The following is a 14,410-nucleotide window of genomic DNA, read 5'->3' on the forward strand; positions in this document are numbered from 1 at the left end:
CGGCGGTACCGGCGGCCTTCGGGGGCGGCTCCACCCGCCCCCAGCGACTCCCCCCCGCGCCGCCGCGGGCCGGGCCAGGCTGGGCCGGCTGGGCCGGGCGCAGCGAGCGGCCCCCGGGGCGCGCAGGGAGAGCGGCGTCCCCCTCCTGGGCGCCGGCCTCCTCTCCTCTCGGCCCCGCGCTGCCCCGGGGCCCGCCCCGGGGAGGGGCTTTCCCGCGGCGGCCCGGCCGCGCTGCGCTGCCGCACGTCCGCGGAGTCCCCGCTGCTCTTCCTGCCGTGGCTGCGGCCTCGCCGGAGCCGGAGGTGAGCCGTGCCCCAGCCCTCGGCCGGCGGGGAGACGCCGGTCCCGTCGGGGCCGCCCGCGTCCCCCGGAGCCGCCGCCGCCACCCGGAGGGGGGTCCCGCCCGCGGGGAGCCGGGGAGAGCCGGGGCGGGCAGAGCTGCTCGTTCAGGGCTCTGTCCAAGGTCTCTCGGAATCGCCTCTCCTCCCGAGCGCTGCGCCAGCGCCGGGACTGCTTTCGTTCTTTCCTAGAGAACTTTAATTATTTTTCTGGTCAGATGTGGAGCTCCTGCTGTGGCTTCGCTCGACTTGCTCATCACTGCTTCGATGTACAAGTTACAGAGCGTCAGCTTTCTGATAGGGGAGAGACAAGACTGTTTGTTCCTGTGGCTGTTGAGGGAGTTCTGTCAGTCTGGCAGGTTCAGCCCGTGCTGCACCTCGTTCTTTTATGCTGTCTTTGCAGAATTGTGGCCTTGCAATAGAGAGGCCTCTGGGGCAGAAAACGTCGAACTACAGAAACAGTTGGGCATTTTTTTTTCTCTGTTTACATTCTTCCTCCCCTGGATCTGTTCCATTGTAGAACTAATAACGTTTAAGTGACATCTCAGCGGAAGTAATGCGGTTTGTTTTGATACTAGCAGGGTACAAAACGAGTTACAGGCAGCTTTCTGGTTTCACATAATTGCAGTGTCCTTATGGAAGGAAGGAGGGGATAAGAATCTTCCTCGAAGGTGTTCAGGCTTGTGGCTCCTGCGATTTGCATGTCAAATTCAGTCAGCTGTATCCTTTGGAAGGCTTCAGCAAGGTTTGGAAGTTTGCTTTGCACACAGAGACTCAGTGCAGCTGTTCAGAGGGCTGAAGTGTGGCAGGCACACTCAGGCTGCCCGACTGGGAGTGTGCAGCAAGGAGGGAATAGGCTGTAAGAGCCTTGATCTTGCAGCAGTCCTTTCCATCTTCCCCTTGTCCTGGTACCTTTGGCCTTGTCTTCTGTGCACAAGTGCTCTCAAGAGCTGAGCATTTGTACTGTAACAAAACCTTCTGGAAAGTAAATGCATTTTTTTCAGGAGAAATGTGCTAAATTTGGTCATAGAAAGAAGCCATATATCGGAATCATAAATTAATGTATTACCTCATTAGATAATTTATTTTTATTTCTAACTCCATCCCAGTGCAAGTTGGAATGCCTACTGCTTCAAGTCCACATCCAGATTTGCACCTTTACTGCCTTTTGAAGTTGATATGAGAGGATGAGGATGGGAAAGCAAATAGGATGCCCTAAGTACCTCATATGAAGTTAAGCATCTTCAAGCATGCAAAAGCCCTCCTTTCTTTAACTGTCTTTTGGTTATTTTTCAAGTGGAGCTAAAATCATTATTGGGTTTCATCCCTTCTGGGTATCTGCGAAGTTTGGCATGCATGCAGGTATAATGAAACTAAAGTCTCTATGTCAGTTCTGCTGAAAAACGCTGGCTTGATTAATTTCTGATAAATTTTTGGAAATTTAAGCCATTTTCTTCTGACAAAGTAATGAATCTTAGCACTGGTTTCTGTGACTATTAAAAAATACAAGTTAATAAACACAATTGAAGTTAACTTTGTATGGTCTAGAGAGGATTTATAAGAATTACCAAATTAAAAAAAACCCAATAGGTTACTTCCAAGAAGGGAGTATACTAAAATCTACATTGTGTTTTGTATTTGTAAGGTATCACACAGGACACAGGAAGAATCCAGATGCAACGGAAGACCATGGCAACACACTGGAGAAGAATCCTGACAGTATTTGTGACAGCTCAAGTACTATTTGTGGTAAATGCCTTTGAGGAGGAGGATGTACCAGAGGAATGGATTCTTCTTCATGTTGTCCAAGGTCAGATTGGAGCAGGGAACTACAGCTATTTGAGACTAAACCACGAGGGGAAGATCGTTCTTCAGATGCGGAGTTTAAAAGGTGACGCAGACTTGTACGTGTCCGATGTGACGCTTCACCCCAGCTTTGACGACTACGAGTTACAGTCTGTAACTTGTGGCCAGGACATCGTGCACGTGCCTGCGCATTTCCGCCGCCCTGTGGGAATAGGGATTTACGGCCATCCCTCCCACCTGGAGAGCGAGTTTGAGATGAAGGTCTACTACGATCGAACAGTTGTACAGTACCCGTTTGGCGAGGCTTCTTACAACCCTGAGGAGATGGAGGCAAACCAGAAATATTCACAGTCTACAGAAGATGAATCTCAGGATGAGGAGTCTGTTTTCTGGACTATACTTATTGGAATCTTGAAATTAATACTTGAAATCCTTTTTTAAATTGATACACACCGGACTAAAGTCACACTTCATCCTGTGAAATTGGTATGAATGACTTGCTGTAATATTTAGTACTCACTATGTTTCCTGAAGAGATATTCAGGTTACATTTCCTAAACCAGAAAGGAAGTGGGGAGAAAAAGCCATATTTAATTTTATATTGTAAATCCTCCCCAATATGTAAAATGAGCAGCCAGCACAGTATTTGCAGTGCTCTTCAGAGATCAGGGCTTAAAAATGAATGTATAGTTGGGATGTTGTTAAATTCACTTAAAATAGGTGCTTAGGAAAATCAATTCCAATTCAGTATTTTCTATTGTTTTTTTGTAAAGAAAAATGAATAAAATACTGCACTTCAGTCCCCTCTCAATTTAGAGCATATTAAAAAAAAAAAAAACCTGCTTCTTTTCTGAGCAAGCATCTCCAGTAAAACCAATCAGCAACGTGTTTGTATTCATGAAGTTGAGGAGCTTAGGGTGAAGGAAGGAGAAAACAATCAATCACCTATGGGAATAGATGGTCTGTATTTTGACTGTGTGTGCTCTACATCACATCAGCCATCTGTCAAACAGGTTGGTCCAGTCACTCATCACCACTACAAATCCATGACTCGAATCAAGTGCATGTTGCTTCTTTGCTGTTACTGCAGGGAGAGGGAGCCTTCAGCTGTTGTTACTTGTCAGTGTGACATTTTCATCTCTCATTAAAAACAACACAGCACATAGGTATCTCAAACTTGAGAGGTGCTTTCTTACACTTCCCTAAATAGCTTTTTGTGATAGATTTTTTTTTTTCCAAGCACATATTTATGAATAAGTCATTAGCTTGCAAGGAAAATTTCTGCTGAAAGGGCTTTGCAGTGTATTGTAAGAAGGTCATCTCATGCCCACTCTTCCTTAAAAGTTACTTTTACCAGGAATACTTTTTGCTTTGGTTGAGTCTTTCAGAATAACCAGTTGCTATGCAAATAAAGTACATTTAAATTGCTCTGTAACTTTCTTTTCACAGAGCTTACTGATGAGTGCACTGAAATAAACAAGTATGTTACTATAATTTTATACAAATGCCTGTATAATTTAAATTTCATTACTGGAAGACTTCTCTTTTTTGCATGGGAATTTGGCTTGCCTCTCTCAACACCTGACAAGACACTAGTGACTTGTATCACAAAAAAAATCGTTATATAGACAAAGTTTATTTAGTAAAAAGGAAAAAAAAAAGTGGTATTGCTCCTCTTATAGAGTGGTTGATTAAATAGCACCAGAGTATCACTTTAATTTGTGCAGTTAAGTTTTGGACAGCAAGTTTTTAGGGCTTTTTTAGCCCTCCTTGCTGTTTTTCCCCCTTCTTCCTCCTCTTCTGGGTACAGGAGGCTCTTTCTGACAACAATCACAAATCCAGCGACCTAAGAAAAGAAAGTTATCAATTATTGGGAAACTGACTAAGTTTGTTACTTTCATCTATTTAGGCAGCCCTTCACCATTCTGTTAGGTGCTTATCTATTTGCAGTACTTCCTCTAATGTGAACAACCAATTCTTTTAAAATTGAGCATCTTTTCTACAAAGCAGCATACATAATTCACACTCCCATGCAGACTCATTATCTGTAGCCACTGGCTACACCAGTCTTCATGGACCTCAGGAAGTTCCAGCACTGCCAAGGAGGTGGTTATTAGGTAAGAGCTTTACAAAAGATGCTCAAGTTTGCTGATCATATTTTCAGGTGAATGACTACAGTTTGAGGTCGTGAAGTTACCCAGAGCAGAAATGAACGGCAGTTGGGGAAGCTCTTAGCTGTTTGTATTACAGCAGCTAGAATCAAAGGCTGCTTTGGTAATTTTGTACTTTTGTAGACATATAATCTATTTTGATTATATTCTTAGGTCAGCCTCCAAGTGAAATCAGCCACAGAACCTGTAGGAAAGCGACTGCCAACTCCAGCCTCAAAATGAGGCAGTATAGTGTCTTTTAAGTACTGTGCAGGAATACTGTCACTGCCACTGAATTTGTATTCATGAACTTACCATGGACTTAAAATTACATGTAAAGCAACAGTACCACCTGTTATTTTCTTTCTACTGCCCTGAGTTGGCCACATGACATGAGTGACTGGGCAATTTAAAGCTACTGGCTTGCCTGTCTACCATGGAGGTACTTCTGTTGCAGTTTTGATATTTGAGAATAGAAAAGGCAATGAAAGGGTTTAAAAATTTACAAATTTACAAATATTAAACTGAGACAAGTATTTCATTTAGAAGCTAAAATTGGACAATTAATGTGACAGCTATACTCCAGCAATATGCAGCAATACAGTTACTTTTACAGGTTTCTTCAATGAAAAAAGGTAATTATTCTCAGTATTCTATGGATATGGAAAATAAATAGTCCTCAGTGAGCCTGTTTGGATTATGCTGTGAAAGCCAATTATATTTCCTACATAGGAATTGCCAGGTTTAACTGTGCACAACCAAATATACAGAAATAAAGCTTAGTAAAAAATCCAGGTCCTATAGCGTGAATGCTTTCCTACAGTGTTTCTTACTCTCATCCTTCACACTTCTTTCAAAAGCAATGCATGTATTAATTCTGAGAGTGAGCCCAGGACTCAGAGGAAGTGGGAACAAGTAACTCTTCCTTTATTACCTGATGGGATAGCGTCAAGGCCCACACAGAAAGTGTGATAACCACGGTCACATACATCACAGAACATCATTTCTTCTTCATGGTGAGGCTGCCCACATATAATGCATGTTTTACACTCCATACATTGCCAAGGGTAAGTCTTAATCATAGCAACAAGCTCCGGGGTCATATCAAGGCAAGAAGGGTGGCCTAGATTAAAACCAGTATTATTACTTTTATGCCTGAAATGAAATGTAAATTAGTTAGAGTCTTTGCTTTTACCAAACATGAAGCTTAGCTCTCCTCCTGGTGGGATCCCACAGTGCATGGAGTGTGCGAGCACAGAGAACACAAGAGAGAGATGGGGTCATAACAAAGGACAGAAAAGGCAACTGAACTCTTGCTACACAAGAAGTACACTAAATATGTCCACAAACAGATCTGTCAAATTCCCTTAGGAATCTACTTAGTGTATGTAGATACTCACCACTGTTGTCACACTGCGAGCAATGTATAAGAGCTTCAGGTTTTCCTTTCTTGTTGGACTCCTTACCCTTCAGACAAATTCCACATATAGCATTTGGAATGACCTTTGGCTGGAAGGGTAGAAGAGGGCTATAAATTCATTCCAGAAGAATTTACAGATTCAACAGGAAATGTCATCTATCTCCTTAACTATTAAAATTATTAAACTGTTAGGATGTGTGAACCCTGAGACGTGACAATCACGGACAAGCAGCAGCACTGAAAAATATCGTAGATTTAACTACATAAAAATTTGCATTTGTCATTGAATTATATGTAAATCTGACTGGATCAAAAGCATGTACTTGCCTCTTCCTATTAATCCATCAGCTAATACTCTCCTCATGGTAAACCAAATGTGACATAGGGTGAAAAATTTCAGGATGATTATTCCAATATGGAATACTACTTTATGAACTTTTGTGTGGATCTCATGTTTATGAAGAAAATTATATACAGGGTTTTTTTACTTTAATTTATCCCTATATATGGAAAATTAATCATAAAAGCAATAAACTTGATTATTTTTTTCTATCTCCAGTTTCAAATTAACTGGTTAGCTATGCTGTACAGGCCTGTATTTCTTTTACCATTCCTTCTTGTATCTAGTCATAATCATGTAAGAAACAAGTGACTTGCATTTGACTGGAGATTTACATTTATAATTTTTCTAAGTGATCATCTGGAGTGTGTCTGGGTCCATGAGATCCATTTAAAGGGTAAGAGAAACAGCAGGCTGTTACACTGTGGAACATCTGCCTATGTATTCTGTGTGCCAACTTCATAGATACACCAACAGTTTCATCCTGATGAGGCCTGAGGAAGAAGGCATTCCAAATTTCAGAAACATGGCAGTAGTTACATTGCTGAGCTTTAACTTCTACATAATGAAATTAGTGAGAAATGTAGCCTACAATTAATGTAGCACCACTGATGTTAAACTGACTAGTACTAGTTTTAAAAAACAATGTTGCTGCAAAGACCCAGCTAGCAGAGGGAGCTGAAGGCTTCTAAACAGCTTGCCAGTAAGCAAGAATCCCAGTCAACTACCAACCACATGCAGGGAGAAGAACAAGGATTAATTTTAAACACTTAAAAAATGAAAACACAGATAAATAAAATTACAAAGATCTTTTGCAATACAACTTATCTTTAAGTGTGTTTATTTCCCCAGCCAGTTTTTTGATAGCAACTAGCAAGTTAATTAGTATCTTGACTCATTTTTAAAGTATCCGGATGCATTGCTTGAAGTTTTCAATGTGCTTTTTTTATGTCAAAATATGGCTATAGCCTGCTTTAAATTGTTTGGTCTAAGGAGTTTTATTCAAGAAAGCAAAACACCACACTGTATGTTTATAGGGAACTTCCTTCAAAAGATGACAGAGGCATTCATAGATACTTTTTTTGCTTATTTATTTTAAAAAAGCAAAGTCAACCTGTTTTATACATAAATATAATAAAACAGTAAAAGAACTCTAACACACAAACATCTCTACAAAATAATAAATATAATGGAAGCAAAACCACACAAACTCTTTTACTGCTAACTATACTACATGTCCTACATGTATACCTTTATACCCTGCTCCTCCCAACAAAAGTGGCACATGCTTAAACCTTGTCAGTGTGGCAGCATTTACCCTTCCATTGTTTAGACTATTTTTTAAAAATTGTATCGTAATCTAAAAAACCAAGCCTTTCTAGCATAGCAAGCACACTTTTCTAATCAGACTTCTGGCTTGTTACAGATTTGTGTTTTACTGCCTTTAATATACAACAGCACACTCCCCAGCACTCCCACCAAAGTGAGCCGCTTTTTGGACACATCCAAGTGTTACAGGTGTGTGCAGTTCACATTCTGATACATATAACTCTCAAGGTAGACATTGCTATAGATGCATTTATTAACAATGCTTCCATCTAGTCTTAAACTTGTATTCAAACCGTGCACACTAAGGGGGGGTGAGAATCACAGCCTTTTAAGAATGAAGTTCCAACAGTATGGAAGTATTTTTACAAAAATGAGAAAAAAAGTAAAAAAAAAAAAAAAATCAAGACTATTCACATTTTAATCCAGTTCCATTCTACCACCATAAATAGCTTTTAGAAATGCTATAAAAAAGTCTGTCAATTCCAAATGGGAAATCACAATATCCCGTCTCATTAGGAGTAAATTTTGCTTTCTACATTCCCATCTCATTGGGATAAGATAGGAGAGAAAATGAATGCAGGGTCAAAATTATGACTGTGCTGTTCAGGTTTTCACTTCCATGGTGCTGTGCTGCAGCTGTCAAAGTAAGCTTTCCAACTACACCATTTTTATAACATCCTATTCTGAATGCAAAGCGTTACATTTTCATATACAGTGACCCAAAACAGAAGTGTTGCAAAATAAAGATACTCAATACATTTCAGTTTTATGTGCAAAAAAATCTCCTGTACTTTTAACAGTACCCTGTGTGTGCAATTGTAGCAGTCCCTGCAGCAACAGACTCACTACTTGTAACATGACAAAATGTAAAACACATGCTAATCGTTCTTTGTTAAAGAACTATCAATAAAAAAGACTCCATATAAAATACAGTATTTCTTTTACTTGAAAATAATGCAGTGGAAATGTATGGAATCCCATAATACTCATAACGTGGCTATAACTATACATACATATGCTGATGCCATAGCAATTATCCTTCAATTTTAACTACATGTAACCAAAAGATTAGTGTCCTACAAAAATAGTCCAATATTAGAGAACAATATAGAACAAAAGTATTATAAAGACTTCACAGGGAAAACATTTTGAATCAGTTAAGCCTTCGGCTCAAAGTGCCTTAATATGTAGGCACATATGGTAGGTATATTGTTATCTGGTGTTTTTATAAACTCACAAACAAGAATTGTTCTGTCTTGCCAGTTAAAACAGCTCATGTAATTTAGCTTATTACAAGATTTCAAATGTTCCCACAAACAAGAAAGCCAATCCTCTCACCCTCCTAAAATATCATCACCATCTCTGACTTAACAACAGCTGGATGGTTGATGCAGGCAGGGTATGCTGACATTGCAAAGATGTGGCACTGAAAATTTATAGTAAGACCTTGTTACTGACAGAATCAGTGATTTTGAAACAATAAGTAATTGATATGGGAATCCATTTTCAAAATGCAGTGCTGTGTACTACTACTGCTCTTCTACAATTTTAAGTTCAAAACTATGCTGAAAGTTCTTCTCCACAAGTACTCTCTCTACTCAACCATAAGGCCATTAAATAGATTGAACTAATCAAACACTTGGGCATCTCACAGCTAAGTGAAGCTTCTGTAAACCAGTGGCACACAATTTCTAATGTCAAGTTAAACAAAGCTAAAGTACAATTTCAGCCTTCATCTTTGGATTTCATGTTCATGGGAATACTGAAATGCATTCTATGTCTACAACTCCTTGCAAAGTTACATATAAAAAAATATAGATATATGTGGTAACCACAGTCTAAATCTACACAGTTCACGCATTTCTTAATAAGTTCCTGAAAACAGAAAATGCAACTGGAGCTTGCTGTCTGTTATGAACTTGTACAGATACTGTATGTAGAGGAAATGTATCAAAGCTGTCCAATTCTTGCTGGAAATTAGCTTTGTATTTTAAGTCATAGTTTATTTACTATTAACTTGGTAAACACAGATAGTAAATATTTATAAACATAAAATCCAAGCCATCAACAGCTCACTTTTGTTGACACAGATTCCCAGTAGTTACAAACTTGTCACTGACAAAAGTGTTCCCTGTCCCGTAACTGTCAATAAGCCTTCCTGACTGGTAAACACTCAACCCTATCTTAACTTAGTGTTTTCCCTCTTTATGAGTCTATTCTTGCTCCCAAAAAAGTAAATGGAAAATTCTCATTCCTCTCAGTACATAATTATGTGCTTTAAATGTGTTACAGTTTATTCGGATCCTCTCTCAGTATGCAGAAAAGTAACACATAAACAATGCATGTCAATTCCCATTTCTTCTGAGAAGTATTTTTATCATAACTCTTGAAATTATTACACAGGAATACTGAAGATTAGGGTCTTAGATTCGGCATTCACTGCATTGATAGCTGAAATGTCTTAACATCCTCACCAAGTTTCTAGTTTAGATAAAAGCATATTGCCCACAAATGTTACTACATAGTATGAACTAGGTAAAAAGCTATTTTCCAAATACTGTTACAGGAGTTACATAGTATTGCCTATACAGCTGTAGCAAGCTTTTTGCCTTCCATCCTATACATTGTAATATTGCAGGATAAAAGGCTGTACTTAAAACTAATGTCATAACAATATGTTCAGCCATACAGCTGCACTTTACAAGACTGACCTCTTGGTATGCTGCCATACAAAACAGAAAAAAAAAGTAACAGATAATGAACGCTAGCTTCAAACTGGCATATACTTCTGACTGCTAAGTTAAAGCAGACAGAAAGATATTGAGTTCCAATGACAAATCCACAATGGACTTTTTCTAGCATTACTGCCTATGAATCTAAGAAGTTAACCCAATAGGAGGCCACTGTACAGCTCGGGTAAAGAAAAGCCCCACACGAAATATAAGCAAAAAGGAAATAAGGAAACAAATAGATGGAGCACACAACAGGAGAACAGCTAGTGAAGTACAGCAAGCAGAAGTTCCACATTATTGGAAAAACCAAATACTTCAGGAAGAAGCTGGTGAGTAAATTCAGTCAGGGGCTTTTTTCTTCTACCTTGTACCCAGGAACTGATTTGGGTAATACAGAACGTTTGGAACCATCTTTTCTTTGAGTAGCACTTTTGTCTCTTGTTTTTTGTCTTCCCTGAAAAGAATCCTCCTGGTTGTCTGTGGCGCAATCACCTTCAGATACATTGCCAGACGAATTGTCCTATAATAAAAATATCATAGCTATATTTTTTTATTTTTTTGGATAGACAGACAAGTCTTTCCTATGCCCCTTAGAGTCAACTGAGGTAATAGAAGGATATGTCATTCCTTCTGCAAAAGCATGGGGTTTATCACAATCTAGAACACCTTTGTTCACAACATTCATAATCTGTTTTTTTCTGGTTTAAGGGACTGGCATCAGCAACAGCAGTCATGTTTTTGCAGTTGGTCTTGGTACCAGTGTGGGGGGCACAACAGTGTAATTCAGTGTTTTCATTAGAAGTCAACAAGAAATCAACTAAATACAAGATGCTGTTTAAAACATAAAGGGCCAGCCAATAGTTAAAAGCGCCCTTGTCATGCATTTAAAGCGTACAAGGATTGCCCTGAATTAAACATGTGAAGGTTTGAAGGTTTTTTTCTGCCACCCTCATCTACTGTTTTCACCAGGAGCAATCTAAATATTTAATTTGGACTGCAGCAGAAGAATAGCCATCAATGGCAAAACACACTTCCATATTTTATACAGAACCAAACAACACAATTTATTTTGCAGTTAAAGCTTTTTTTTCTTTTTTTTTTTTTTTTTTTTTTTTTGAGGAATGAGGAAGGCAAGAAAGAGGGGAAGAGGTTCAAAGAGGGTGAGAGATCAATGTAGGCATAACTAAGAGCAGCAGCACAAGACTTTTCTCAGAAAAGTGTTAATAAAGGTTTTCAAAAAGCTCCAGAAGGAAGCAGTGTGATTACTCACATTTATTACAATAAAACCCAAGAGGCCAAATAACAATGGTGCCCTACAGTAAAACACACTCTGTAAAAACACAGTAATAGTCAGCCTGTGCCCCAGGTCCTAAAATCAAAACAGACAAAACAGACAAGCAAATGGCAGAGTATAACACAAAAGCAGAATGAACTATGTGGCAACAAGAAATGGTATGTTTCACCATTGTTTTAGGAGAAGAGTTATTTAGGTCAGACCCACTAAAACACTACGGAAAAGAAAACTGCTACCAACTCCAACAATGGATCAGGGGGCATTGTGAAAAAGGATAAGTTATAAAACATATTGTAGGACTCACCAGGGAGATCTGACAAATAGTAAGTAGCCCAAATCTGACAATGTCCCACCTCTGTGTTTTTTCTGAACTATATTCCTCCCTCAACGACTAGCTATGAGCCCCTGCTCCCATAGCCAAAACCACTTCACAGGAATTTGATTATTCATCTTCCACACTTCTCTACAGTTTTCAAACTCAGGGACATTTTTCCTTCTGCATTCTTTCACAAAAAAAAAAAAAATATTTCTGAGCCTCTGTGAAAAATCAAAAGGATAGTCTGCTTGGTCTAATTATTCTTCTTTACCATTAATGAGAATGGAAGTCAATGGAAAAGGAAACTGGGAAAATGGTAAAAGATGAACTGACCAACTGTAAAAAAAGCTGGAGTGTGATTAAACTGAAAACTTGAGTTGACATTTAGCATACTATGTTTATATGATTTCTTCCTTCTCACAAAAATGCAAGCAGAAACAGTGTATTAAACACCTATCTCTCCCTTTGTTAACCTACAAGCTGACCTCTTCCTTTCTTCAATTAAGTATATTACAAAATTCAAAGAAGATAAATATTTACATGACAAAATTTAGAATTGTACATACCCACCGTTAAACATGTTCATCAATCATGCTAGAAATTGCTAAATGCACTGTGACATTCCACTGCTGTTAAACTTAGGGTTAAACTTCTTGCAAAGAGATTGTCACCAACATGCAAACTGCACCAATACACCAATGGTTCAGTTGTACTCAGCTAACTTGAATCTGAGCTGGCTCTTGAGCATTTAAAGCACTATCAAGGTACATAAGTGAAAGCTTCACTTAAATTTAACAGTTCATTTTGCATTTCCATAAGTGGAGAAAACATAAATATCTTTTAAAAGTTGTATTGTAAAGAAAAAACACAGTGCTTTTTACCTTCTTTTTAAACTGGAATGAAGTAACTTTCTATACTGAGTACTTGCTGCTTTCACATCACAAAAAGTAAAAGTTATGAGGTTATCAACACCTTTGCTTTGTGGACAGATTCTGTGGCAAACAGCAAAATCTACCGTGACTTGAACTACAGTATTCATTCTCCTCAGAAATGCCAGCAACCTCCCCTTGAGAAAAAGGGCATAATGAAGAGCTGCATTGGGAAGTTTCTTCAAAATTTCTTTAAACAAAACAAAACAAACAAAAGAAAATTTTAAAAAAGGAAGAAAAGGCCAGAAATGTCAAATATTTGTTCAATTTACTCTGAAAATGGACCAAAACAGAAAGCAGTGGAGAGCAATGCTATGAAATAAACAGAAGTACTAAAAAAGGCCTTCCCTTCATTTTGCAAATGTTAGAAGATTCTAAGAAACTAATTAAACTAACAAAAGTGAAGGGAAAGGGTTTTTTTATTCAAGAATATTTTCAATTTGTCTCACCGAATTGCCTTTGGTTTTCCTTTTTTCATCCCCTCGCCCTTCCTCTGCATCATCTGAATCTCCATCACTGTCCAGTGTAAGCAGCTCCGGATCCAAAGGAGGTTCATAAAGAGCTGTGTTTAACGGCAGGTAACGAAGTTCATCTGGAGAGTATCTGAAGTTAAATAAATAAAATTCATTCATTCATGTGTACTTTATGTATAAATATTAAGTCACACATTACACAGGGACTTTAATAAGAAAGATATTATAAATAATTCCTTTTTTTCAGGAAGGAACATAAAAGCATGCAGTTCTGAAAACAAAGGACAGTAATTTCTCCTCCCAAATATACTATAGCATGTACAGTACTTGTCTTCTTTGTAGAGTAGATATTCATGGAACACAGGTGTATTTGCAAAGTTTTAACCAATCCATGTTACTGTGCCCAACAGACCACACACTTTGTTTGTCAATGTACAGTGCCCTGTAATATACGTACAGTTCTAACCCAGGGCACACAAACATGTCCAAAGCAAAGTCAAGAATACAGTTGTATAGCTGATTATTGAGAAGAAAAAAATGCATATGAAAATGTAATTTTAGAAGAATGTAAAGGTGTAATCACACTGCTTATAGCCAGATACAGCCCAACATACATAATCTACTCTTTTTCTTTTTAACCTTAAATAGTAAGAAAAAAGTAGAAGTCCTCTTGCTGCTGAGGACAAGCAATGAACAAGTAACGAACAGGATACTTTTTTGGTGCATGTTATGAATGGTCGTGCCCTTTACTGAGATGGAAAAGCAGTTTCACTAGCAGCTTGCAAGTGCAAAATAAATCTAACATGAAATAATTTTAATTCAATAGATTTAATAAAATTTAAGTCCTTCAGGAACGTCCTGTAACATGCAAATTTGGGGTGGGCTGTATGAACACACTGGAAGGATCAAGCCACATGCAGGCAAAGAGCTTCTCTACAGAAAACCAAGCACATATAGCATGAATATTGTCTCTATTGTACAATAGTAATACTTCAGCAAAATCTTCAAATCTTTACGGATTTGTACATGCTGCTAGTAAAATCTTAAATTTATGTCAACAGTCAAGTAACACGTTTTTTACGAAATGTGAAGATCCAGCTTGAAATTTCTTTCTCTCTCACTTACAAACCCAACATCAAACTTTAACCAACAGGACCAAATTTTTTTAAAGAGTTTCTAAAAATTTGAAATAGAACAGCAAGACACACAGAAGACACGCAATCACTGGCCAGCATTACAACACTTTGATACAAAACCATTAATTTTAGCACATGTGCAGAGAC

The 14,410-nt window shown here is 38.5% G+C and overlaps 2 protein-coding genes across 5 annotated transcripts in view; one reads left to right on the top strand and one right to left on the bottom strand.

Moving 5' to 3' along the window:
- Positions 1–3,639, top strand: LOC310907037 (UPF0669 protein C6orf120 homolog). 2 transcript variants are annotated; one of them, XM_083856862.1, is made up of 2 exons: positions 1–302; positions 1,984–3,639. In XM_083856862.1, the coding sequence occupies exon 2, from the start codon at positions 2,013–2,015 to the stop codon at positions 2,583–2,585; it is 573 nt and encodes a 190-aa protein (XP_083712988.1). In that variant the 5' UTR covers positions 1–302; positions 1,984–2,012; the 3' UTR covers positions 2,586–3,639. The 2 variants fall into 2 exon arrangements, with proteins under 2 accessions (XP_083712988.1, XP_083712989.1); XM_083856863.1 differs by lacking the exon at positions 1–302 and adding an exon at positions 1,553–1,571.
- Positions 2,975–14,410, bottom strand: part of PHF10 (PHD finger protein 10) — an 18,672-nt gene continuing 7,236 nt past the window's right edge. For 2 of the 3 annotated variants that reach the window (XM_083856861.1, XM_083856860.1), the window contains exons 8-12: positions 13,104–13,257; positions 10,480–10,635; positions 5,695–5,803; positions 5,229–5,417; positions 2,975–3,990 (exon numbers count right to left, since the gene is read on the bottom strand). In XM_083856861.1, the coding sequence (XP_083712987.1) occupies positions 3,905–3,990; positions 5,229–5,417; positions 5,695–5,803; positions 10,480–10,635; positions 13,104–13,257 (694 nt within the window). In that variant the 3' untranslated portion in view covers positions 2,975–3,904. The remainder of the gene's footprint in view (positions 3,991–5,228; positions 5,418–5,694; positions 5,804–10,479; positions 10,636–13,103; positions 13,258–14,410) is intronic. The other variant, XM_083856859.1, reaches the window with a different exon arrangement.

This window comes from Zosterops lateralis (assembly GCF_965231275.1).
Source record: "Zosterops lateralis genome assembly, chromosome: 3".
NCBI classification, from domain to species: Eukaryota; Metazoa; Chordata; class Aves; order Passeriformes; family Zosteropidae; genus Zosterops; species Zosterops lateralis.

What these genes read in the sequence shown, in the direction of transcription:
- LOC310907037 (XM_083856862.1), top strand. Translation starts at nt 2,013, where the DNA reads ATGCAACGGAAGACCATGGCAACACACTGGAGAAGAATCCTGACAGTA.